This window comes from Parasteatoda tepidariorum, chromosome 1 (genome assembly GCF_043381705.1).
Source record: "Parasteatoda tepidariorum isolate YZ-2023 chromosome 1, CAS_Ptep_4.0, whole genome shotgun sequence".
NCBI lineage: Eukaryota > Metazoa > Arthropoda > Arachnida > Araneae > Theridiidae > Parasteatoda > Parasteatoda tepidariorum.
The window spans coordinates 87,327,632-87,352,529 of NC_092204.1; the positions used below are offsets into that span (position 1 = coordinate 87,327,632).

General features: G+C 27.5%; 1 protein-coding gene across 1 annotated transcript; it reads left to right on the top strand.

The window, feature by feature from the left end:
- Positions 1-2,143: 2,143 nt before the first annotated feature.
- On the top strand, positions 2,144-22,978 carry LOC107444951 (transducin beta-like protein 2; the record flags this gene model as incomplete). Its single annotated transcript, XM_016059236.4, is given in 10 exon segments — positions 2,144-2,343; positions 4,168-4,368; positions 7,611-7,662; positions 9,360-9,631; positions 11,825-11,911; positions 12,363-12,498; positions 15,609-15,658; positions 18,562-18,750; positions 21,510-21,699; positions 22,803-22,978. Coding segments are annotated over 10 exon segments (1,338 nt in total). The 3' UTR covers positions 22,834-22,978.
- Between the last annotated feature and the right edge of the window lie 1,920 nt (positions 22,979-24,898).

Consider the following 24,898-nt stretch of genomic DNA (forward strand, 5'->3'; position numbering starts at 1 on the left):
AACTGCATAATTGACCAAATATCTTTAAAAATATCTTTTTCAGTTAGCCTAATTAGAAAATATTCTAATGATTATAATATTAATATGATAATGCTGAAATTTAAAGGCTGAAAGAAAGAACTCGGTACATATGAAATACTGCAAAAGATATGATGCAATAATATGATGGCGCGTTTTTTCAATCTGCGGCGTAAAAATATATAGGAAGCAGTAACCCGGAAGTCTTGAAAGAGCAATTTTACTACTAGCGCCACCACCCTTATCTTTACACGATCACCCATCCATAACAAGCTGCCTAAAACCGGAAGAAATTTAGAAAACTTCCGGTGTGTCCCTCCGCTTATATTATGCTTACGAGGCAATGTGTGAACAGGTTTAATATTCTATGCAGTTTTATAATTGTAATTTGTGTTTAAATTTATGCGTAATTTTACCATTCATAAGAGTTTTCTGTAATTTATAAATTCCAACAGGTCGTGTGCCTAAAACCAATTAAGCAAAATTAATATCATAGCATAAATTAAGGGTAAGGATAGCCATATTTTGAATGTTATCCCTTATTTGGCTATATTTGTGAAAAATAGCGAAGTTGGTTAATTTTTCGGTAGCATGAAAGCAAGCTTGCTGGGTCTTCCGAATTAATTTTTTGTTTGTTTCGTTGAAAGTTAGATTGGAAGAACGCGTTATATTGTACACTACAAACATAATGACCTTGGAGGGTGCGTTTCCTCAAGTTTAGGCGTAAAAATCCCATGGAAGTAGTAACACGGAAGTTTTGTGACGAATTATAACTCCTAGCACCATCTGCGGTTAACTTTACTCGGTCAACCATCCATATGCGAAGATAATTTTTTTCCAATAAGAATGTGTTCAAGCAGTGCCATCATTCCTAAGTAAATAAGCAGTCAGTAAATCAGCAGTGGTACTAAGTAAATCTGCAGTGCTATGCATGCGTGCTTTACAATCACTAACGTAACGTAATCTTGATGTGTTAGTCGTTTGGCTGCTTCTACTAAGAACCTTGCTGATATCTGAATAATGCGTCTCGCAGTGCACTGATCGTTAAGACACGATTCCCAGCAGATCACCGAAGTCAAGCATCACTGGCTGCTGTCAGTGTGCGGGTGGGTGACCACTTGGATTAGTCTGCGTAGGGACCGAGGGTGTGCGGTATGTGTCCTCGTTAAACTGTTTTACCGTAAAGTGCTCGACTTCACGTAGAGGTCGTTGGGCTACCGAAGTGGGGATAGCCATCCCCTCTGCAGAGGATCAAAATTGTGATGGCATGTCTTCGGTTCATCCTCAGGGATGTTTCCCAGACTGTCGCCAATAGCCCATTGTGCAGCTCTAGTGCGACGTAAATGAACAAATCAAATCAAATCAAATCATATTTCTCTGCTTTGCTACATGCATTTTATAAATGGCTTTAATGGAAAGGAAAATTGTCCCTCAGTGGACTGATCGTTAAGACACGGTTCCCAGAAGATCACAGAAGTCAAGCATCACTGGCTGTGGTCAGTGTGATGGTGGGTGATCACTTGGGTTAGTTTACGTGGGGACCGAGGGTGTGCGATATTGGTCCTCGTTAAACTGTTTTACCGTAAAGTGCTCTACTTTACGTGCAGGTCTTTAGGCTACCAAAGCGGGGATAGCCATTCCCTCAGCAGAGGATCAAAATTGTGTTGTCATGTCTTCGGATCACATTCAGGAATGTTTTCCAGACCGTCACCAAAAGCCCATTGTGCAGCTCTAGTGCGACGTAAATGAATAACAATAACAACAACAAAAGAAAATTAAATTTGAGACGACCGTTTAAAGGATCATTCATATTGCATGTGATTCACGCTCATTCCAGCGTTCTTGACAGAAAAGCATGTTTTTATTAGCGAGTCACTAATCAGGGTTCTCATTTTCCGTTTCACTGAGATCTAAGTTGAGATGAGTCGTGAGTGGATAATCTCATTGGTGAATTTCAATTTCCGGAGAAAATTGCATCTCAAAATTTGCATTTGCGTATCGCTCGCAGATAGTGAGAATAGGCTTTATAAATTAGCTCCTCAAGACAGTGAGAACAACTCATCTCATTGTTTATTTGGTTCGATCATTTTGGACACGGCAGCCTGTCAGCGGCGTTTTTGTTTTTGTGCATAAGTTACTAATACTCGAATTTATAATTTAGATCTGAATTTTTTTCTCTCGTGTTTTTTTCAATTATGAATTATAATGATTTGGCAGAAGCACTGCCATTTATTTTAGGCTTGTTAACTGTTCTCGCTGGATATTTATTTTACATTAATCGGGACAAACAAGGGGAAAATCCTGAAGAAGAAGATAATCATGCTGGTAAGTCTTGAGATTTTCAAAAGTCACGATATTCAAAGTTGCACGATATTCATCTTGCATCAAAATAATAATCGTGCGATTTTTTGAAATATACTCTTCATTCTTCAAGTTATTGCAGTCCTCAATTTTTCTGCAAGAAAATTAAATAACATAAATATTTTTGTAGATGTGGAAGAAATTTAATTTATGCTGAAGTACTGAACTTTATTTCATGATCATGAACTTGATATCAATGAATTTCCTTGATATCTTGTTTGTGATTTCATGATGTTAATGTATTTCTCAATTTTAATAAATGTACAGATTTGTTTACTGACATAAATAGTTTCTTATAAGTATATGACGAACACAAAAGTACTGCTTTCTTTTTGTATGATTCAGTATAGACAATACTAATTTATAATCATGAGCTATATGTCAATAAATTCTATTTTTATCTTGTTTTTCATGATACTTAAAAGGAAATTTTAAAATAATTAAAAATCTAGAAATCTATTGTAAATCTATTTAAATTTACAATATATACTGCTATATTATATATAGTATAGCAGTATATATTGTAGATTTAAATTTATTCCCTTATAAGAAATTTAAATGTTTTTACCAGCTTGTGTAAAGCCCAGCTAACCATGGTTTCATCGGGTTTTTCCTGAAACGTTTTTAATTTTTATTCCTAAGTCCTTTATGAGATTGTAGGATTAGTTTATGCACACAACTGCGGGATTTGTGAAATTGCAATTATTTGACTTGAAGTTTACTAAATTGCAACTGTGAAGTAAAATCTATTGATCTAAACTCATTGGCGCGACAGCCCATAGAGGGTCAAGGCCTATTTTGCTCATCTCAGTTTTCTTGACCTTGGGCTCTGGGGTGCAGGAGCAGATTTTCCGGTTAGGTGGTCAGCCGAACGCGGAACCCCAAGTGTTTAGTTCCCAAGCATGCTTGGTACTCATTTTATTGACCCGCTAAAGGGATGAAAAGCTGAGTCAACCTTGCCTGACCCTATGATCGCACCAAGGATATATTGATCTAGTACAGTAAATTTTCACAAAACTTCCGGATTCTTTGAAATCGGCCTACCAGAAAAGCCCGGGCCATTTTTAGTAAGGATATGTTGAAAATTCCATAATTTTATGTTTTTTATTAAAGAAAAAATGCGTAGAAGCATCAATTAAAACAAATTTTTTTCAATTGGCATAAAAATTCATAAATTTTTTAAAATTCATCATTTGTTTGAAATCCATTAAGTGTTACAAAATTTTTGAACACAATACAAAGTGTACTAATTTTTTCCCTTATAAATTAAAAAAAAAACATTATTATAAAAATTCAAGAGTATTAGAAAAAAACTGCATAATTGACCAAGAAATGAGATTTTAATTAAAACTAGTGAGTGCGCACTGTTGATACTCTTTCCACTGCATCCATGATAATTTGATATCTTCCTCATTTATTTATTATTTTTCATACATATCAGGGATATTTAAAAATGTTCTAGCTGTTTTTTTTTTTTAATAAAATGGTGTTATTAAAGAATTAAGACTTCACAGATACTTTTGTATTGAGGATTGCATGCAGTATGTTTGCATGCAGTTTTTTAAAATTTTTTTATAATTCACTTTCAAGCAGTATGGCAGGTGTAAGTTTTGAAAGATTATAAAGTTACTTGCTAGCAGAAAATTTTAATATTTCGATCAATATTATATTTTACATTTTTAATTTTAATTTACACTTTTTCCTTTTACATAGAAAAAAGTCGAATATAATAAATTTTTTTTTTTATGGTTTATCTTTTAAATATTTATATAGAAAATCTTTTTATAGAAAACGACTCACAAGCTACTCATGTTGAGCAAGAACAGAAAGCGTCATCAAAACAGAAAAAATTGGCACCGTTGAAGAAAAAAGAAGTTAAAGATACTTATACTCACAAGTGGTTACTCACTAACTTAAAAGGACATAGTGGAGAAATTTCAGACCTTGATTTTAGCTCGAATGGAAAGTACTTGGGATCTTGTGCTACTGGTAAATTTGTAAATATTTCTTTACTCTAACTTTGTAGAAAATCATTCATGTTCTTTTTTAAAAAAGTTTTTATTTAATTTATTTATCAATTTATATACAGTAGTATGCAACATGGGTCTATAAATGCCTCTAACCCCAATTAAGACTGGGTGATGCAAGAAATTTTATGCTGCAATGTAGATGTGTATTGAAAATTATTAATCAGAAATCTTTAAATCAGTAAAAAAAAAAAATCTGTAACAAAAGGAAATGTTAATTCTAAAAAAAATGCTTCTATAACATCAATAGCACTGCTTGATTTTTTTCAATTAAAATAATAAAGATGGATTGACTTAAGACCGATGTCTTAAAGTAAAAACAAATGCAGGTTTTATTTTGTTTATTTTTTTTAAAATTAAAAACACCGTAAAATTTATTGGTTCAAAAATAATAATAAAATTGTAACAAAATATTTTGCATACAAGCATTAAAAATTTAAAAAAAAAAAAAAGAAAAATAGAAAATTAAAAAAAAAATGAAGAACTAACTAGAGAAATGTTTACTTATATAAAATTTTTTTAAAATTATTTGTTGAAAGAAACATGCTTTTGGACCATCGTTTGGCCTTCTTTTATTTATTTATTTAAAATAATAAAGTTGTATAGACTAATGGTCAAATGGTCTTAATAAATGTAAAAATAAATGTTAGTTTATTATTTATTTATTATTATTTTCTTTTTGAAAATAAAATTGACTAAAGATTTATTGGTTTAAAAGCAATACTGACTATCTAACAAATTATCGAACATTTTCTATTTATATGATTCTTAAAATTCTTTTAAGCACATATTGGAAGAATTTTAAGAAAAATCAACCAAAAAACTATATTTAATAGCATTATTGTTAAATTATTGAAAGCATCAAAACATTGCTTATGTTTTTATTTAATTAAAAAAAATTTAGTCCTTTTAAGTAATAGCCAAATTAAAAATAAAATAAAATAACTAAAACTTTGTTTTAATTTTTTCAAAAATGAAGCCTAATTAAATAAATATGGGCTCTATTTTAATTTTTTATAATTGAAAATGATTGAAGATTTATTGGTTTAAATCGAATTCTATCAAATTATTATACTTATGTGCATGAAAAAAAATTGAAAAAGAAAAAACGAAAATTTAAGATAAAAGTGATTTCTCATCGATCACAAAGTAACAGTAGGTATACTAAAAATTATTAACAAAAAACATTAAATTATTTACGAAAAGTTAAATTCTGACGAAATAAAATGCACAGTGATCGCAAAATAGTCCCTCTGAAATAATCTTCTTCAAGAAACGTAAAATCAATGTAAAGAAACGTCAAGAAACGTAAAAGAAAAGTTGAAAAGCGTCAAAACATTGCTCATGTTTTTATTTAATTAAAAAAATTTAATCGTTTTAAGTAATAGCCAAATTAAAAATAAAATTAAATAACCAAAACTTTGTTTTAATTTTCTCAAAAATGAAGTCTAATTAAATAAATATAGGATCTATTTTAATTTTTTATAATTAAAAATGATTGAAGATTTATTGGTTTAAATCAAATTCTATCAAATTATTATACTTATGTGCATTAAAAAAATTTAAAAAGAAAAAACGAAAATTTAAGATAAAAGTGATTTCTCATTGATCACAAAGTAACAGTAGGTATACTAAAAATTATTAACAAAAAACGTTATTACGAAAAGTTAAATTCTGACGAAATAAAATGCACAATGACGCCCGTTGGCTGAGCGGTAACGCTTCACGCTGTCGTGCCGCAGGTCCCTGGTTCGATCCTCGGGCCGGGCAAGGTTGACTCAGCCTTTCATCCCTTCAGTGGGTCGATAAATGAGTACCAAGCATGCATGGGAACTAAACACTGGGGGTTCCGCGTTCGACTGACCACCTGACCGGAACATCTGCTTCTGCACCCCAGAGCCCAAGGTCAAGAAAACTGAGATGGGCACAGTAGGCCTTGCCCCTCTAGGGCTGTTGCGCCGCTGAGTTTAGTTTAGTTTAGTTTTAGATCGCAAAATAGTCCCTCTGAAATAATCTTCAAGAAACGTAAAATCCCAAAGACAAAAATGGCGGATAAAGAAACTATGCATTACGTTCTATATTTCAATGGTGATCCTCCGTGCGAAACCAGGAATTTTGATTCAATTCACTCTTTGTCATTCAACATCACGAAACAATCATCGTTTTCTTAGCTAGACGTTGGCAACATCTTCGCAGCTAGACGAAATCAAGATTGACTTCATCATTGCGGTGACAGCATTAGATTAGGCGAGGATCCTTGCATGTTAAATTGTTGTATTGTTAAATCGGGAGCATTGTCTTATATAGGCTGTTTAAATCAAATTTCTGATGCACCGTCTAAAATTAAAGTCACTGTATCGGCTTGCCGATATGTGCATTAAATTGATATTTATTGATACATTGGTTTATCTACTAGTCCTAACCACAATGTCAAAAACATTTAACCTAATGAAATGTTATTATGAATGAATGAAATGTTATAATTAATGAAATGTAATTAAAAATGACCTGTTAATATTTGATTAAAACAGTAGAGTATTGGAAATAACAGTTGAAACTCGTCAATTGTTATTTCCAATTTGTATATTTTTGGAGCTAATGAAGTTTTTTATCAAGTAATATTTTACGGCTTCAGTTTCTTGGAATTATTTATTTAACCTGTTATTGTTAAATCCAAATGCTTTGAGAAAAAAAAAGATTTTTCTGGATCCGACCTAAACTTTCTTAAAATATTCCTGTTTTGATATGATAGTTTTAATCTTTGTGTTTTAATAGCATGCAAAGTAATGTTAGTACTTTGTATGCTCTGCAATGTCTCTTAATGTTAAATTTGCTTTTTACTTGTTTTACCATGTCTTAAAAACTTTTCAAGAGAATTGGAAAATTTTTGTTCATATTTGTAAAATTAGTTAACCAAAGATAGTTTTCAATAGTTTAGGTAGTTTTTGCTCTTTATACTTAATATGTTTATATACATTATTTTAAGTCATCTTAATGTGTTAATTTCTGTGTGTTCTAATAGAAAAAATACTGCAGATAATATATTTTTTTTCCTATCATGAATGAACTAAGTTTAAAACTTCATCTATGAACAACATTAAAGTAATTTGAATTGTGTCTGTTAGACATGATGATTAAATTAGTTTTTGTATATTAAAGATATAATTTTATTTGAACTAGAATGCTAAATAACTATTATTGTAGATCGAGCTGTGATGTTATGGACTGTGAAAACTTTTACTGAGAAAAATCATAGGTATGAATGTATTTATTTACTTTTTAGAAAAGTTTTTTTTCCCTTTTTTTTTTTGTCTTTTTAAAATTATACCTATTCTTCTTCTTATAGAGTGTCACAGATATAATTTGCTTACAAACAGAAATTTGATTTTTATAAACTGACTAAAATTAAATTTTGTTTCTGTAAAAAAAAGAAAAAAAAGAATGAAAACATGTTTTTTTTCAACTCTCACATTTAATGACTTGATTATCTCTTTGATAATTAGGCTTTGCATGATAACTATATTTTCTAAAATATTAAAAAAATTTTATTTGATAATTTTGTGGAAGCTTTATAAAACATTATTAAATTTTTATTACATGTAATTTGTTTATTTGTGTTTTTCCTGATATTCTCCTCAATACTAAAAAATACCAAACCTAGCTCCTTCATTATACTTTTTATAGAATGCTCAAATTGCTTATAAAGTGAATTTTTTTTTCCATAGATCCTTTCTTCTTTTATCATAAAAATGTTAGGTACTTTTTAAAAAATATGGTGTATGGAAAACATTTAGCTCTTTAACCATGACCTACAATACTCTAGATATTTTACAAAATACAATCAAAGTGAGTACAACGTGTCACAAGAAGAATGCTATTGTAATAATTTTCTAAGTCGCCATCAAAACGGTATTACAGTTAGATGAACGGAAGATTAGTTGTCGGTCTATTGAAGTATGAAATGAATTGCAATAAGTATGAAATAAATTTCTCCCAAGATTATTTCATTTAATAGTTAACAAGGTGTCTGAATGAGTTCAATGGGCCAAATCTGAACCTGTTAAATCTGTTAAGCTTTGAGTTTTTCCAAGAATCAGTTTTTAAATATCAAAAGTTTTTACAAGATGCGAATTCCAAGAAATCTTTGTGCAAGCCAACAAATTACATTTACAAATTTAAAGTAATCTATAAACTTTTTAAACGATTGAGGCATTCATAAATTTCATTAGAATGTGGCCTTTCCTACATTGTATATACTAAATGTGCACTCAAATTTAAGCTAACTAATCTGTGTACTAAATATGCACTAAAAGAACACCAAAATTATATTGGAAATCATAGGTTAAAATGCACATCTCTTGCCGAACACTGTTGGACTGATCCCCATAGATTCAATTTTTCAGCATCATTGATTATTCGCAAATGTATTTTATATTTTGACCCAAATTTCTAATTCATATCATCAAAAACAAAAATTTAATACTTATTGATCTCATAGCTGCACCACATTTATCAAATATTTAAAAATTACTAATTTTTAGCTTCTTAACTGTCATTTTTAAAAGTTTTCACTTTTTTAACTGTAGTTGAGGCATTCTGTCAAAGTGCATAGTCTCTGTTAGCTGTTCTTATCATTTTATTCTACTGATGAAGGTGTACATGGCTGTACTAAAAGGCATAGTTTTTTATTAAATTTATTCTCATTCTTAAAGAAACTAAACTTTCAGAAAATATTTTTTTCTAATTAAACAAGATAGGTGTTTATTTTATCTGTTATTTAACATATTTTTTTTTTTTTGAATGCTTGTGTTTTTCTGGTCCCTTAAAAAATCCCTAATTTGTTAATTATTAAGGTCCCTAACTACCTAGTATTTTGGTCTAAATTTACTGAGAGCCCTGAAATTCTTTTAAAGTTAAATTGTTGCTTTTATTAAAATTGTGTAATTATTTCAGATCTGTTCGAGCCAACATTGAATTTGACTATGCAACTCGCATCAAGTGGAGCCCTGATTCCAAAGCTTTTGTTGCATCTGTTGCAACTGCCAATACTGTTCAAGTTTATAAAGGGGGAAAAAAGAGTGATGGCACACTTGGCAATTTTGAATTGATTTTAACATTCCCAACTGCACATAAGGTTGACATTATCAATATAGGCATTGCTTGTAATGGTCATTTTATAATGAGTTGTTCCAGTGATACTACAATTAATATTTGGGACTTAAAAGGTAATGAAAGTTATCATTTGATAACAAACTTATTATATGTTGATATGTAGTTATTTATAAGCTTGTGTCTACTTTTGTATAAACATTTATTAAAAGACTGCTATTGACTGATTTTAGTATGTTTTCTAAAAAGTAGCTAAAAATAAAATTGCTTTGGTTGTAGAGATATAGGGCAAAATTAATAATTGTCATTGATCATAGAGCAAGTAAATATAAATTATAGCAATTAAAAAGTCTGCTATTTGCAACTCCATTGCCATTTTTCCATCAAAATTTACACTATGTGTATTTTAATATTTTAATATTATAATAATTTTTTTAATAAATATAAAATTATTATGAATATTTTATTATACTCTGAAACTCACTATTTCACGCTTGTTTCTCAGAATTTTTCTTCACATTAAAAATGAACTTTGTAATGCTTACCATGTTTTGAGAAATGCTTCAAAAGACAGGCCTTGCATTATTATCATCAACAGTTTATTTTTACTCGTTTAAAACTGGCCACTTGCCATTACCTTTAATTTTGTCTTTATGCGGGGGTTTGAAAAATTAGTAATTCTTCCATTAAGTCTAAAGGGCGGATATCTTCTGAAAATTAAGAATTATTTTTTAAAGAAAAAGAGTCATACATCTTTAGAAATTTGGAAAAAAAAATTACAGTAGGCTCCTGCCTGTGTGGCTTGCAATTATCTGGCGAAGTAAAAATTTAGGAATTAGAAACTGGTCGTTAATAAAGACTTGTTTTGGGAGGGGGGGAAGAGCTGTTGATTAAAATTGTATAGTTTGACTTTTTCTAGTGATTAATTTTTACATTTGTGTTGTTATTAATCAGATGTGCCACTTTTCCGTAAATCCATAGAATTCCACCTTTTTCATCTGATTTCCATCATAAATGTTACTATTTTGAGATTGTATAAATTTGATATGTTGAACTAGGAAACCATTCACAAATCACACAAAAGTGATTGATGTATCTCATTTATTCTAAACAATATGTTTCATAATTTTGGTGACTCATGAATAATGCTATAGATAAACATAAATAAAATAAAAAAGTAAAGCTTTCTAATTATTAAATTTCATTATGGTGAATTGCTTGTTGTATTTTCTATTTTTCGAAGATGAAATAAAATCTTGTATGAGGAAGGTTTTAAAATATATGAATTGTTTTCTTTATTCAGTTTATTTCAATTAACAATTCAATTTATGCAGAAATTTTGAAAAATGTAAACTGTAGGGTCATGCACAAATAAATTTAAAAAAAAAAAATGTTTTGATGAATTAAAAATTAGTGAAACACTTTAATTAAAGAAATTAAACCTAATTCTGATTTTCAAAAAAATATTGACTCTTAGTAATAAATAATTTCAATTGAGATTGTAGTAAATAATGGCATTTTGAAACAACTGGCATAAGAATCTTATAATTTGAAAGGGATAAACGCAAAGTGTTTATAAAAAAACCCTAATTTTTGTACCTATATAATATTTCCTTCAAATTGTAATTATTCTAAATAATTTTATTTGTTATTTCGAAAATCTTTATCTGAAATTTTGTTACTATCTGATAAGTTCTGATTTTTCCTGAACTGCTGTGGCATGTCTGATTAGTAAAAAATTTATTTTTTCTTTATTAATGTTTTTTGCATTAATTAGTTTGCATTAATTTATCTCACCTAGGGCAACATGTACCTTAATTACATTACATGGTAAAAGATCAGGATGTGGAACTCTAATTTATTTGCCTTTTTTATTATCCCATCTATATTTATTTCCTTCACATAAGACTGTATAGTTTGAAGCTTACAGTACTTATTTTTTATGGTATTATTTAATGCAAGTTTTGCTGTATTTATGCTAAATTATTTCTTACTTTTGCAATAAATAGTCTTTTAGACTGCGTTGAGTTCATGAACAAATTTATATTTGTACTGATTCTTCTAAAGAAGAACAGTGTTATTCCAACTTATAATATTTTTTTTATAGTTATGCAACATAATTTCAACATAACATACGTGACTTAATTATTTTTTATTTAAACTACAAAATAAAAAATATATTTTGAAACAATTATTGTTAATTTTAGGAATGTTTGTAATGTGAAAATTTAAGAATATTTATTTTAAAAATTTACGTATGTATCTAAATTTTTTTTATAATGATATAATTAATTTTACCTCTATTACAGGTCAAATACTTGCTACTGTTGATACATTACACATCAGTAATTATTATGCTTGCGTTTCACCGTGTGGAAGATTTGTTGCTTCTTCTGGTATTTTCTTTTATGATTTAATTACATTTTAATTAGTATTTTTTTCTTCAATGCTTTAGAATTCTAATTAGAGATGTATTTCTTCTTTAGATTAGTTCTTTTTTTAAAATTTATGTTCTTTTATGGAACAGTAATATAGCCGATCTCTGCTAACTGCCTGTAGTCCCATCTATAAGTTCACTATAATCAATCACAAAATTTCTTGAAAAAATGTTTTTTATGTACGACAGTCAAGTGTTCACTATCAATTATAATTTTCTTTTTTAAAATTTTGTTTTGAATTGAATTTTTTTTCTTAATTTATATGCAGTATAGCTAAATGTGTGTGATAAGTAAATAGTTTTCAAAGATGCATCTAACAATGTAATTTTTTTTTGTGCCTGTCATATTTTGTTTTGTGTGTTATGCTTCAAAATTTGAAAATTTATTTTCAAATTTTTGTATTTTATAGGTTTTACTCCTGATGTTAGAGTCTGGGAAGTGAGCTTTTCAAAAACTGGAGAATTTAAAGAGGTTAAACGTGCATTTGAGTTAAAAGGTCACACATCAGGAGTTTTTCATTTCTGTTTTTCAAATGATTCATCAAGGTGAAAATGTTTATTTTTTTAAAATTTGTTTTAGTGATTTGTATTACTTTTTCTTTAATCAAAAATCTTTTATCTTCAAATATATTTATAAAATTTTTTTTTTAGCTCTATGTGAAATCTTTTACTTCAAAATTTTTTACAGCAATTAGAGCTTGAGTTTAGAATACTTAAATTTATTTCTGTATTCCTAAGATTTCTGTATCAGTACATATTCCAACAATGACACTAAATTAAAAGTTTAAAAAGAAAAAAAAAAGATACCAATAACTAGGCAGTGTTCCATAAGAAACTTGAAAAACAAAAAAAAAGCACAATTGCTCAGAGGGGGACTAACTCGAAAGGTATAGCTCATAGTCAGGGTTCCTACACGGTCAGGAAAACTTGCAAAACCTGCAAAAGTCAGGCTATTCTAAAATTAAGCTAAAAAGTCAGGATTTTTCTTACATATTCATAAAGTCAGGAAAAAGTCTGGATTTTTCTTACATATTCATAAAGTTAGGAAAATAAAAAAAAAAACTATAGTTCATTCAAAGACTGACAGGCAAAAAAGTTTCAAGGAAAAATTCCGTAATTCAAAATATGTAATTTCTCATAATAACATTCGTCTTTCCCTGGTAGAACCTGTCCTGTTAGCAATTTTTCTCCTGTTTATCCAATGATAAGGAATTTTTGATAGGGTTGCTAGGTTTATTGCTCTTTGTGTAAGTAACTGGTTTACAGACAATAGTAGCTGAAACTACAGCAGAAAAATCAAAAAAGGAATTTTTACTGTTTTGTCATGCTGCCAAAAAAAAAAAAGAAGAGCAAGAGAGTTTCTTCGAGTTTAATCCACAGCAAAAGAGATTAGATAATTTTTTTTCGAAATATTTGCACGGAGAAAAAAAATTTGAAAATTTGTGGGGGGTTATAAAATTTTTTCTTATCCTCTCTCATGGTAACGCAACAGTCGAAGGGGGTTTTTCAAATCAATAAAGGCTTATTGGTCGAAAACCTCAATGAAGACTCTATTATTTCACAAAGGCGTGTGTATGGTTATGTTTCATTTATAAATGGAATAAAAAACATAGACATTTATGAAAAAATGATAGATGCTGTAAAAGGATCTAGAACAAGATGGAGACATTCATTAGAAGCCACCCCCTCAAAAAAAAAGAAAAACAAAAGAATAAAAAAGCTGAAATTTCTAGAAAACCCAGATATTTTTGATTTTATTGTTGCATAATTTTTCTATCTGAATTTTTTTGTATGTAATTAACTTTTCTTGACTTTTTTCCCCTTTATATTTCAATATTATCTTTTAATAGAAAAGTCAGTTTTAAGTGAAATTGTGATTTTTAAAAATTAATATTTTAATGTAACAAATGTTCTAGTATGTTTTAAGAGTAAATATTATTTGAGGATACTGATACATATCTCGCAGATTTGATTAATCCTTTATATCCTGACGACACTCATGCATTTGGTTCCACTTAACATTAAATAAAATAATCTTTCCATAATCCAGCAGATTTTCTTGATCTTTTTATTTAAATAGTTTTCAAATCTAACTACAAAAACAGACTAAAAGTTTAATCTAATCATGATAATTAAAAATATGTTTCACAAGTTTTCTGAAATTATAATTTGTGATATGAAGTGCTATTACGCAATTCCACTTTAATATATAAGTGTTTATCCTATTCAATCTATGATACTTATGACTAAGTAGCGTATTATTACTAATTGAAACTGCAATGTTAAAAGTTTTGTTAGAGTGGGAAACCGCAGATCAAGAATTTTATTGTAAAAGGTCAGGAAAAACTTGCAAAAGTCAGGATATTGTTTTCTCAAAATAGTGTAGGAACCCTGATAGTTGTTTCCGGCAAACAACATGTTTTATGAAAATTTTTTTGTAAGTTCAAAAGCCCTTTACTGCCTTGGCGATGATAGTTGACATGAACACATATCATTTCAGAAATATCCCTAGAGCAAAAGCTAAGGTGTCATGATAGATATCACTCATTTATCCACAGGATAGATTTCAATCTTACCTTACAGTGTTTTAAATTTTTATTGGATTATGAAGATTTAAACAAAAAGATTCCAGTGTTCATTAAATCTAGCTTTTGTTACTGCTGTTACTGTTGTAACCACATCATATGTCATATTTAACTAATATAATGAGAAAAATGTTCACTCTTGTAGTTTCAAGGAGTTGCATCTTCGGGTAGAGTGTGTTAACTCTTAAATTCGATATGTACCTCATTTTTTTTTTTGAGAAGCATTGCGCTTGAAAGAATTTACTATTGGAGATGAATTATAAAGTATTTCTAGTAATGCTATTTATGTTAAACCATAAATATTAAATTAAATAGACTTTTTTTTTTGAAAATTCTCATATTTTTCCCAGAAATCCCATATTTTTCTCTCTCGAAAGTGTAAATTTATCTGAAAAAAAGAGAATGACATCACACAGAACATTTATTAAAATCGATTTGTAATCGATTGTTCTATATAAAGTAATGATCTAAAATGTTTTCTGTAATCAGAAGTTATAGAAAAGTTGCAGAAATTAAAATAGAGTAGCAGTAGATAAGACTGTCCTAACTTTAATTATGTTTTGTTAGAAACTATGTTTTTCAACATATTCTTTCCAATGCTGCAGCTGCTTTGTATTTTGACATTGTCTATAATCAAAATCTATGTATACTAAGTAGCATAGGATTCTTTTATCCTTAAACTGAATTTTTGCAACATGATTACCAGAGTATTGTAGAGCAGATTCCTAAAATAAGATTCTAATGAAAAATTTTTAATTATCAAATTATAAAAGATAGCATAATTTTTAATATTTATTTTAGAAACAATACTGGCTTGTTAACTATTTGGTTATAATTTAAATTTAACTTAACAATTAGAGCATTTATTTTTTAAAAGTGTGTATTAGATTTATTTAAATTACCCTATAATACTGATAACTGATGGATGATAATACTGATAGATGATAACATTGTTGTATTCTCATCATATTGTTATATTTTTTTTAATGGAACATAATATTTTTAATGATACAATTCGATAGTTTTGAAAATTTTTTCCCTTGATTTTAAATTTAAGTTTTTATTTTATAGAATGGTTACAACTTCTAAAGATGGAACTTGGAAATTGTGGGATACTAATAGTAAGTTAAGATACATAATTTTTTTAGACGTAATGAAGGATACTTTTTACCAGCATCATAAACTGCATTTGTCAGTAATTTTTTTAATGGTATAGTGGGCAAAACAAAAAATGAATTACCTGAATAACTTTTGATTTAATGATCGGATCTTCATGTTTTCTAGTGCTCAATTTTAATGATTCACCTCAAATATGATAATTAATTAGTGCAAGCGATATTTTAAGTTATGAAACATACTTTCTCAGAATAAATACACCTTTTTTCCGACAGATTCGAATTTCTGACTCAATATGGGAGATAGCCACAATCTTGAAAGTACTGTTCAAATAGTTTGCTTAAAAGAGCAGTGAAGAGTTTGGACCCCTAATTTTATTTTTTGCTTATTTTACCATAATTCGAGATATTTTTAAGCAAATTGATTTGAGCATTTGCACACAATTTTAAAATTCGTTTCTCTAAAGTTAATTCCATAAAAATATAACTTTTAATAAATATTTATTATTTTTTATTTTATTTAATACTAGTGGAAAAAATTTTTTGAATTGTAATGCATAGAATTTTTGGCATAATTTTACAGAATGTAATTTTGCATGCCAAAGTACAAAATTTGAATGAAATTTTTTGAATAGTTTTCTGAGAAATTGAATTTTTAAAATACAACTTTTTTAAATATGCGATGTTTAAGTTTATCTTGAGTCTTATCTCTAATATTTCAAAACTAAATAAATTAATGATAACTAACTCACAAAACAGTTTTCAAACATCAGTTACAACACACTTCACTATTTTCAAAAATCAGTTACTACGCGATTAATTATTTTTTAGAAATTAGTTATGCACACAGCTAATTTTTGAAAAATTTAGTTACCTCAGATCTAATTATGTTTCAAAAATTAAATTCCAAATTGTTGATTTTTTAGATTTTAAGTATATATATTTATTCTTTATTAGTCTACTGTTTTTTTTTTTTAAACTCAAAATTATCTGTATAGATAATTATTTTTTTTGTGTAACTTTTTTCTTCTTGATCCACGTGCCTCTGAGCAACTTATGTATTTACTTTTATTATAAATTATATTTTTAATCTTTTTAAGAAAATTAAAATTAATTTTTAATCTTTTTTTAGCTTTCTTTTATGCAATATATTTTGTACAATTATATTAAAAATAAAAAGTAATGAACACTGTCAATTTAAACAGTCTGTTTAAAGTAAAGTTATTCTGCTTTCATATTTTTGAAACATTTTAAATTATTATAAAAAGAAAAAGCCTTTTATTCTGAATAATTTAAATTCATCCAAATTTTCAAAACACTAGTCCATTTCTCTCTATATATACATATAAACAATTTTTTTTAGTGTCTCTAAATATATAAGTGACTCTAATAATAGTCTCTAAATATACTTATATTTTTTTATTGTGTCACTGTATTTTAAAGTCTAAAACCATTGATAAATTGAACTCAATTTAATTTTCTATTATCAAGTTATGTAACATAATTTTAACTTCTGCTTCAGGTATAATGTCAACACTGCCCTCTACCTATTTTCAGTGTGTATAGATTTTATGTTTGTTATATCTTAAACTAGATATTTTTTTATGTAATATAAGTGCAGAATCTACTTATATCCACAGTAATAAAAAAACCGTGGTAAGAACCTTCCAGTTAGAAAAGAGGTTTCTTTCAACCTGTGTGGGAGAAACTCTTTTTCAAACAAATATATCAAACATTAAAGTATTTTTTTTTTTAAACAGTGTACAATTGCAATCGAGATTTAATATTTAACATTAATCTTTGAGTTAGTTAAAATGTCATTTTTAAAAGTGAAAAATAAAAGGCAACACCTTTAATGAATTTTTTTAGTATTTAAAATAACTGTAGCTCTTCATTTTTTTACATAAATGATTATAGTAAATCGTAATTTTGTAACAATGTAAAAAAAAAAAAAAACTGTTAAAGTATTATTACAAAATTTTATTGATATGCATATTTTACTAAATATACATACTATTAATCACAATACACGCTACTAATTCTCCGTTGCAAAATAGCTTACTAATTATTATAATTAAAGACTAAATTCTGTTAAGTAATAAACATGCTGTTAAATAATAAAAAGTCTGCTAAGTACGAATACTTAAACTAACTCTTAAATAATGTAATATTTAGGTTTTAAAAGTCTGCATTAAATTTAAAAAAAACTGAGAAAATAGTTATTTTTTGAAATAGAATTGATGTGAAAATGCTCTCTAGTTTGATATTAAAATGAATTAGTTTAAATTTAGGCTATTATGATACAATTCATTGCAGTTGGTCATTTTTAGTTTCTCACATTTTGCCTAGTTTCTTTTTTTTCTTTGTTTTTTTTCCATTTTTCCTGTCTTGGAAGAAATAGGTTTCTTCTAAACAAAATGTCAACTCTGTATATTTGTCATGTGACTTAAACTCTCTAAATTTTTATCTATTATGTTCATAAGTACTAATATAATGGTAAACAATTTTAATGAACTATAAATGGTTGCAGAAGTACATCTGATCCAGATAAAAGACATGTATTTTAAATCAGCATATTTCAATTGTCTTAAAAAATGCATTTGGATATCAAAATATCTGCAACTTAAAAAAAAAAAAAAAAAAAAAAAAAAAAAAAAAAAAAAAAAAAAAAAAAAAAAAGAGGTGTTAGAAGATTAATATAATAATTAATTTCATGACTTTCTTAAATTATGTATAAATTTTCAGAAATCATTGCCACTATTTGGATGAGTTTTATTAGATTTCATTGTATTTTGCTATTTATTGTTTTATGTACATTTCTCTTTAAAATTTAATCTTGGATGTAATAATTTCAATTTGATTCCAATGTCTCTGAGTTATATTAAATGTGGCATATCAATGTTTTATAGTTGAATACAGCAAAGGTCAAGAGCCATACCTATTAAAAACTTGCCAGCATGGAATAAATTCAAAATGTGTTATTGCCCTTTCCCCTGACGGAAGAACAATTGCCCTTGCCTCAATTACATCATCTGATGTTCTTATATATTCTGGTGTTACTGGAGAACTTCAAGCTGAGCTTAAAGATATTCATCCAGGCAAGATTTTTAATTATATGAAATTGCATTGTTTATTCTGAATTTTTGCATTTTTATTTTGATTTATATGTGTTATAATATAGCGATTGTTTGTGTGCTAAGATGCATTTGAAAAACTTGGTGCAATTTGTCACATTTCAAAATGAAATTTTCAAAATTTCTTGAAGAGCAATTTTGTGGTGACAATTCGGGTAAAGTATAGTGGAATAATTGTTTATTGAAATTTTTGATGTGAATGTGGTAGCAAGTTAAACATGGCTACACTTAAGTACTAATGTATTCAACAACTATGGCCTATCCCAAATCGTCACCAACACGTAAAAATACAGCAAGATAAAAAAATATGCCCAGAAATAAGGATCACAAGGGAGAAAATTTTCTTTTTATGTTAATGTTGTAATTTTAATGTTAATTAACCTATCTATCATGATACACTCATTACAATCAATTGACCATGTGGCATAATAAGGCATAACAAGTTTAACAAAAATAAATCAATATGTGACATGCAAATTTAGAGTGTTCACTTAAAGAAAAGGAATGCACTGCTAGAATTAGAGTCAATTGAATTATAGTAACTTATCTTTCACATGTGCTTGACTTCACTTGTGGAGCTAAGAAATCATTTGTAGATATCAGGTTATTAATAGATATCAGGTCTTCTGAGTATATATATATATATCGCTTATTCAGTCCTGCTGCAGCAATAGTTTCAGGGTTGATGTATATTTTCTTCAGAATTTGTATCAAAACAGCTTCTTTTCAATAAAATTCATCTCAGCTCTCTCTAGGTCTTAGCCCTCAGATCCTCTCCGCTGTTTTTTTCCTCCTCTTAGGTTCAATGTCCTTACCCAAAATTTGGCAGACCGGTACTGCTTATTTTATTAACAAAGAGGTTATCTCAGACAGTCAGGGCAGAAATAGGCAGGCTGATACCTATAAAAAGGAAACTATACAACTAGGTTTTTATATATCTAGCAGTACAGTCTAAGAAAATAAATGTAAAAATAGTAAGTAATGTGTCAGTAAAAGTCAGGCTGTAATAAGAGAGTTGTAGCAACACTACAATTTTTACTATAAAACACCATCTTCCATATGGGTGATAAAGTGTTAATACCTGTAAATGAACTGTTTCATGTAAAAATGTCAATTTAAAAAAAAAAGTACAACTATTCTTTTTTTACCATTCTACAGGATATTTATTTTTAATGTAATCCAATTAATTCCAGAAACCTGTAAATACCTATTTGGGAACAATAATAAGGAACTGTTTCACGTCTAAATATCAGTTCCATAAAAAGTGTGATTATGCTTTTTTTCTACCATGCTGTGAGATATTTTTATTTATTTTTAAATTCGGTAATACCATATGGAGTATATAACTCTTGAATATCATGTTTTGTTGTCCATTTTATTTTAATGAAAAAATAAATTTTTTTGTTTGAAAAATAACCATTCTCTTTTTTTAAAAAATTTATAGCTGTTTTTAAGAGGTAATCTTACATTAATTAATTTTTATAAATTGTTAATATCTTTGTCTAACGCCGAAAATTTTTGAAATCTTTAAAAAAATAAATAAATAAAACTCTGTTTCATTTTTAAAGTGAGCAACTCCACCTATCCAAGTTGAAATCAATGCACAAGCATCAATGCTCCTCTCATTACTTGTACAGAGAAATCACTATTATTTTTTTACTAAAGAAAATTTTTTTTCTGCTGATTCGGAAACTTATTTTTTTTATTGGGCTATTATGTATACATAATAAAAGTATTTTTGTGTACTTTTTCTTATAGTTCTATCAGGGAGAAATCAGGGAGAACAGGAAAAAGTCTAGAAATTTTATCAATCAGAAAATTGAACTAAATGTTGAGTACAATGATATAATTATTTTATGTTTAGGGTACCTAAAAACTCTTAAATAATTATATTTTATATTTTTTCCATATATTTCCAAAAAAAAAAAAAAAAAAAAAAAAAATCAAAANCATACAAAAAAAAAAAAAAAAAAAAAACATTGGTCTAGTAATAATTAAAAGAAAGTCTTTCCTAAAAAAATCTTAAAAAATAAATTTTCTCTAATGGCTCAAATTAGTGTTTTGATTATGTATTATGTTGAAAAAATCTATATGCAGAGATGCCAACTGCTCCGGACAAGTCAAAATAATGTTTAAAAAAAAAAAAAAAAAAAAAAAAAAAAAAAAAAAAAACGGTAAATAACTACAAAGTAAATTTTGCAAATATTTGACTATTTTTGCTTGCTTTTTAAGAGGTATAGCATGACATAAGTACTATAAAGTGGTGAATTATATAAGCCTACGAATTATTTAGAAATAATGGTGAGTAAAAATCTACTAAATTGAATTTATTAAACCAAGAATCACAATTGATAAACTACCACTTTAAAATATATATTTGCTGTCCGGAGCAAGTTGGCATCTCTGTATATGGCATGATATAAAATCTGTGCCACCTGTTACAAAAGTTAGGGAAATATGATAAAATCAGTCTGCATAAGTCTTGGAGTTTTTTTCTGAATGTTTGTGGCCACCCAGTCTTAACAAGTTGGCAGCTGTGAAATTTTACAGAACTTTAAATGAAATTACCAGAATTTTTTTTAAAAATTGTTTTTGAAAGTTTTATTTTCTATTATTTGTTTCTTCAAATATATTTTACAATATAAATATGTGTACAGTTAAATGAAGTTTTTGTTTATCATAGTTTGCAGCAATTTTAAAATATCTTTTCTTTCCCTGAATAGATCTTATAAGATCTCTACTATTTTCACCTCCGGATGGCCAGCATTTGTTAGTAGCAGTTGGAAGGCATATTAGGATATTTAATAACATACCAGGATATAAAAATAAAATTTTAGATTTCGAAGAGTCTAAAAAGAATGCCAAAAATGTATCCATGAAGGATCGCTTACAAAGTCAAATAGATGAAGCAAGGTAATTGAAATATTCTTTGTGAAAGTATTTTTAATGTGTTAAAAATAGTAATAACTGTTTATAGAAATTAAAGTTTTTAATAAATGTAAAGTAATGTGACAAATCGTGTGTTAAAGAAATGTCTTGCTAAAAGGCAGCATTTCTGACAATTTACTGATCTCATGAAACCAAAAAATAATAAATAAAAGGTGGGTTCAGCTACCTAATCTTTAAATTAGATAAGTTTTTATATTCTTTTATTTAATGATCTTTTTATTAAATACATAATTAATTTTTATTTGTTACTGTTGTAAATTAATTTTGAGAAGAGTTTTGAGAGAAATTTTTAAAGGAAGTTAGTATGCTACAACACTTTTAGTTAAAAGAAAAGTCATTGTTGTTGAAAATAAATATCATAAAGAAGTCCTTCACAACTTTTTTTTAGTTTTTTAAGTATTTTTCTATTTTATAAACTTTACTCTATATTACTTCTTGAAAAGTTTTGTTTTAAGAGCCTAGACTTAATTTTTTGGTCAGCATCAGAATTTGACTTAAAAAAAAATTAAAATAAGAATGAAACGTCAACATTAGAGTCAGGGAATTCTCAGTGTATTAATATAAATTTGTAATTTTGTATAAGTTTGTACCTCTGTGTTTGGATTTTTATTTTTTTTTTATTTTTAAAACACACTATACTGGAAAAATTTAAAAGGTTTCAAATTTATCTACTGCATGCTTTTTTTAAACGTTTTATACATTAAAATGATTTTTGTTTTAAAATCTGCTCCTAAAAGTTTAGATTGAGCAATTTGTTGTAAGTATATTTATATTAAAAAAAAAATCATTGCATGTAATTAATTTAATGGTGAGTAAGATTTAACTTAAAATTATTATTATGTTCTTAAGTTTTTTTAAAATTATAAATGAAACTTTTTATCTAATTATTGTTAATAATTTGTTAGATGCAATTTTTAAACAACATAGACCAAATGCAACACAAAATCATTGATTAGAAAAAATGAACTAATCTATTTAAGGCATTTTTACTGTAGCTGAGATATTGATTAATTAAATAAATTTAATTGTTGGATCTCTCTCATATATTTTTAAAAATTTTCTTTCAGGTTGACTCTGAAAAGTTTTGGAGAAAGTTAATAATTTTGCAACACAAGTACAAAATAACTTTGTGCCAGAAATATTTTCACTATGTCATCTTTACATTAAAATGATTCTATAAAGTAATCATTCTAAACTTGCATGCAATCACATTTTATATGAAATATAAATATTTGATAACAGACATTTGGCTGGCCAATTTTAATTTGCGAGACACTTTAATTTTTGTACGTTTGATCCAAACTGTATGACACTAATAAAATTTATATGTAAAAAAATGTTTTAATTTTATTGAATGTTTTGTTATTTCCTCTCAGTTATTTTCATAAATCATTTATTGTTGAATCCTTTTTTGGACTATGTCATTTTTAGTATGAAATATCTGTTTGGGACTTATTATTGTTATTTTAGTTTTGTGTCGTAGAATTTTTTTTAAACTTAAAAAGGCATTGTAATTTTATAATGTGTTATATTTTTTTCTTCTTCAAATTTGTACTTTCAGATACATTTTTAACCTTCCAACAACAAAATGTAACCTATTTACAATGGAAGTGGTTGGAATTAACTGACTACATGTAACAAAATTACTGTATCTGCTTCTTTAATTGTTGCTTGTAGTATAACGCACTACAAAAAACACCAGCTTGCAGCTTGTAATGATTACTGGCAACTGCTTTTAATGTTAGTTTAGTAACGAAACAATATTCAACTGTAACTAATTTTTTGACTTTGATTGGTGCAAATTTCACACAAGGCCACCAGCAGACGTAATGACAATGTTATATGGAGCTGAGTTTTTTTAGAATGGGAATTATTGCATATGAAGATCTTAATTAGTTGTGATTGGGCCTCAATTTAACTATTATGTATAATTATATATAATAGGTACTTATAAATATTTTGTATAAGTATTATAAATAATCTCTAATTTATCACTTTGGATGACATATTGTATCGATATAATCAAAATTAAAAGAATATGTGCATATCATTTCAATGAAGAATCCTCCATCAAAATTCCGCTACTATAAGTGGTTAGTAGTCACTACATTTTCTTAAAAGAAGTAGTTGTTTATTGCAGATTTTTTTTTTCCCTTCAAACTACATAGTTGGACATAGTGTAAGAAAAATACTAATAGTGTAGTTAACAGATGTATATTTCAAAACTAAAAAGTACCAAAATGATTATCTTTGTTAATTTCATTGTTTGTACGATGCATGCACAAAAAAATGTGACCATTAATAACTTTGGATCAAAATTATTTGATTTTCATGTAATAGGATTCAATCTTAATGGTTTGAGGCCTTAACCTTAAATATACTAATTAATTAAGGATGCTGTTTTAAGTTATGAAATCAAACGCAATGCATTTTCTTGGAATAAACGTACCTTTTTATGATCGATTTGGAATCTTCAAAGTAGAGAAAATAGTTGCAATCAATAGGGAAATTCTTTATTTGAATTAAAAAAGAAAAAAGGTAAGTTTTAAGTTAACTTTTTCTATGTTGCATACATTTTAAATTAATAAATAAGTTATTATAATTTTTAATTGAAATTGTAAATTTTTCTGTATGTATATTTACCGATGGACATAATATGTACTAACCATTGTTAAAAAGACTTTATATAGAGAGCATTTCTATATAGTGGCCATTTCAACTGGTCTGGAAAGGGGTCACTTTAGACTGGTTCCATTGTATTTAAGTAATGGAAAAAGAAATCTTTAAAAAATCATCATAAGCTAGTTTATTTGTTTAGAGGGACTAAAATGTGTTAGTCGTTTTCTGCCTTGCATCTTCATTTTCAAATAAACTGATTTTTAAATGCCCCGATCAATCTTAATGCTTGTCAGAATTCAATAACGTTTCTTGTCATTCATAAATTGAGATCAACGTGAAGCAGTGAACGTGTAAGGGCAACTCACTGAGGGCTATTTAGATTGCAAGAATTTTAAATAATTATTATGAAAATGGAACTTAATGAATGGGATGTTAACATATTGGATTTTTGTTGAATGTGGAGTTCATAGGTATAAAAGTTTTTATAAAATGTGCATGGGTATAAAATGTGCAAAAAGTAAAGTAAACATTGAGCTCTCTAGGT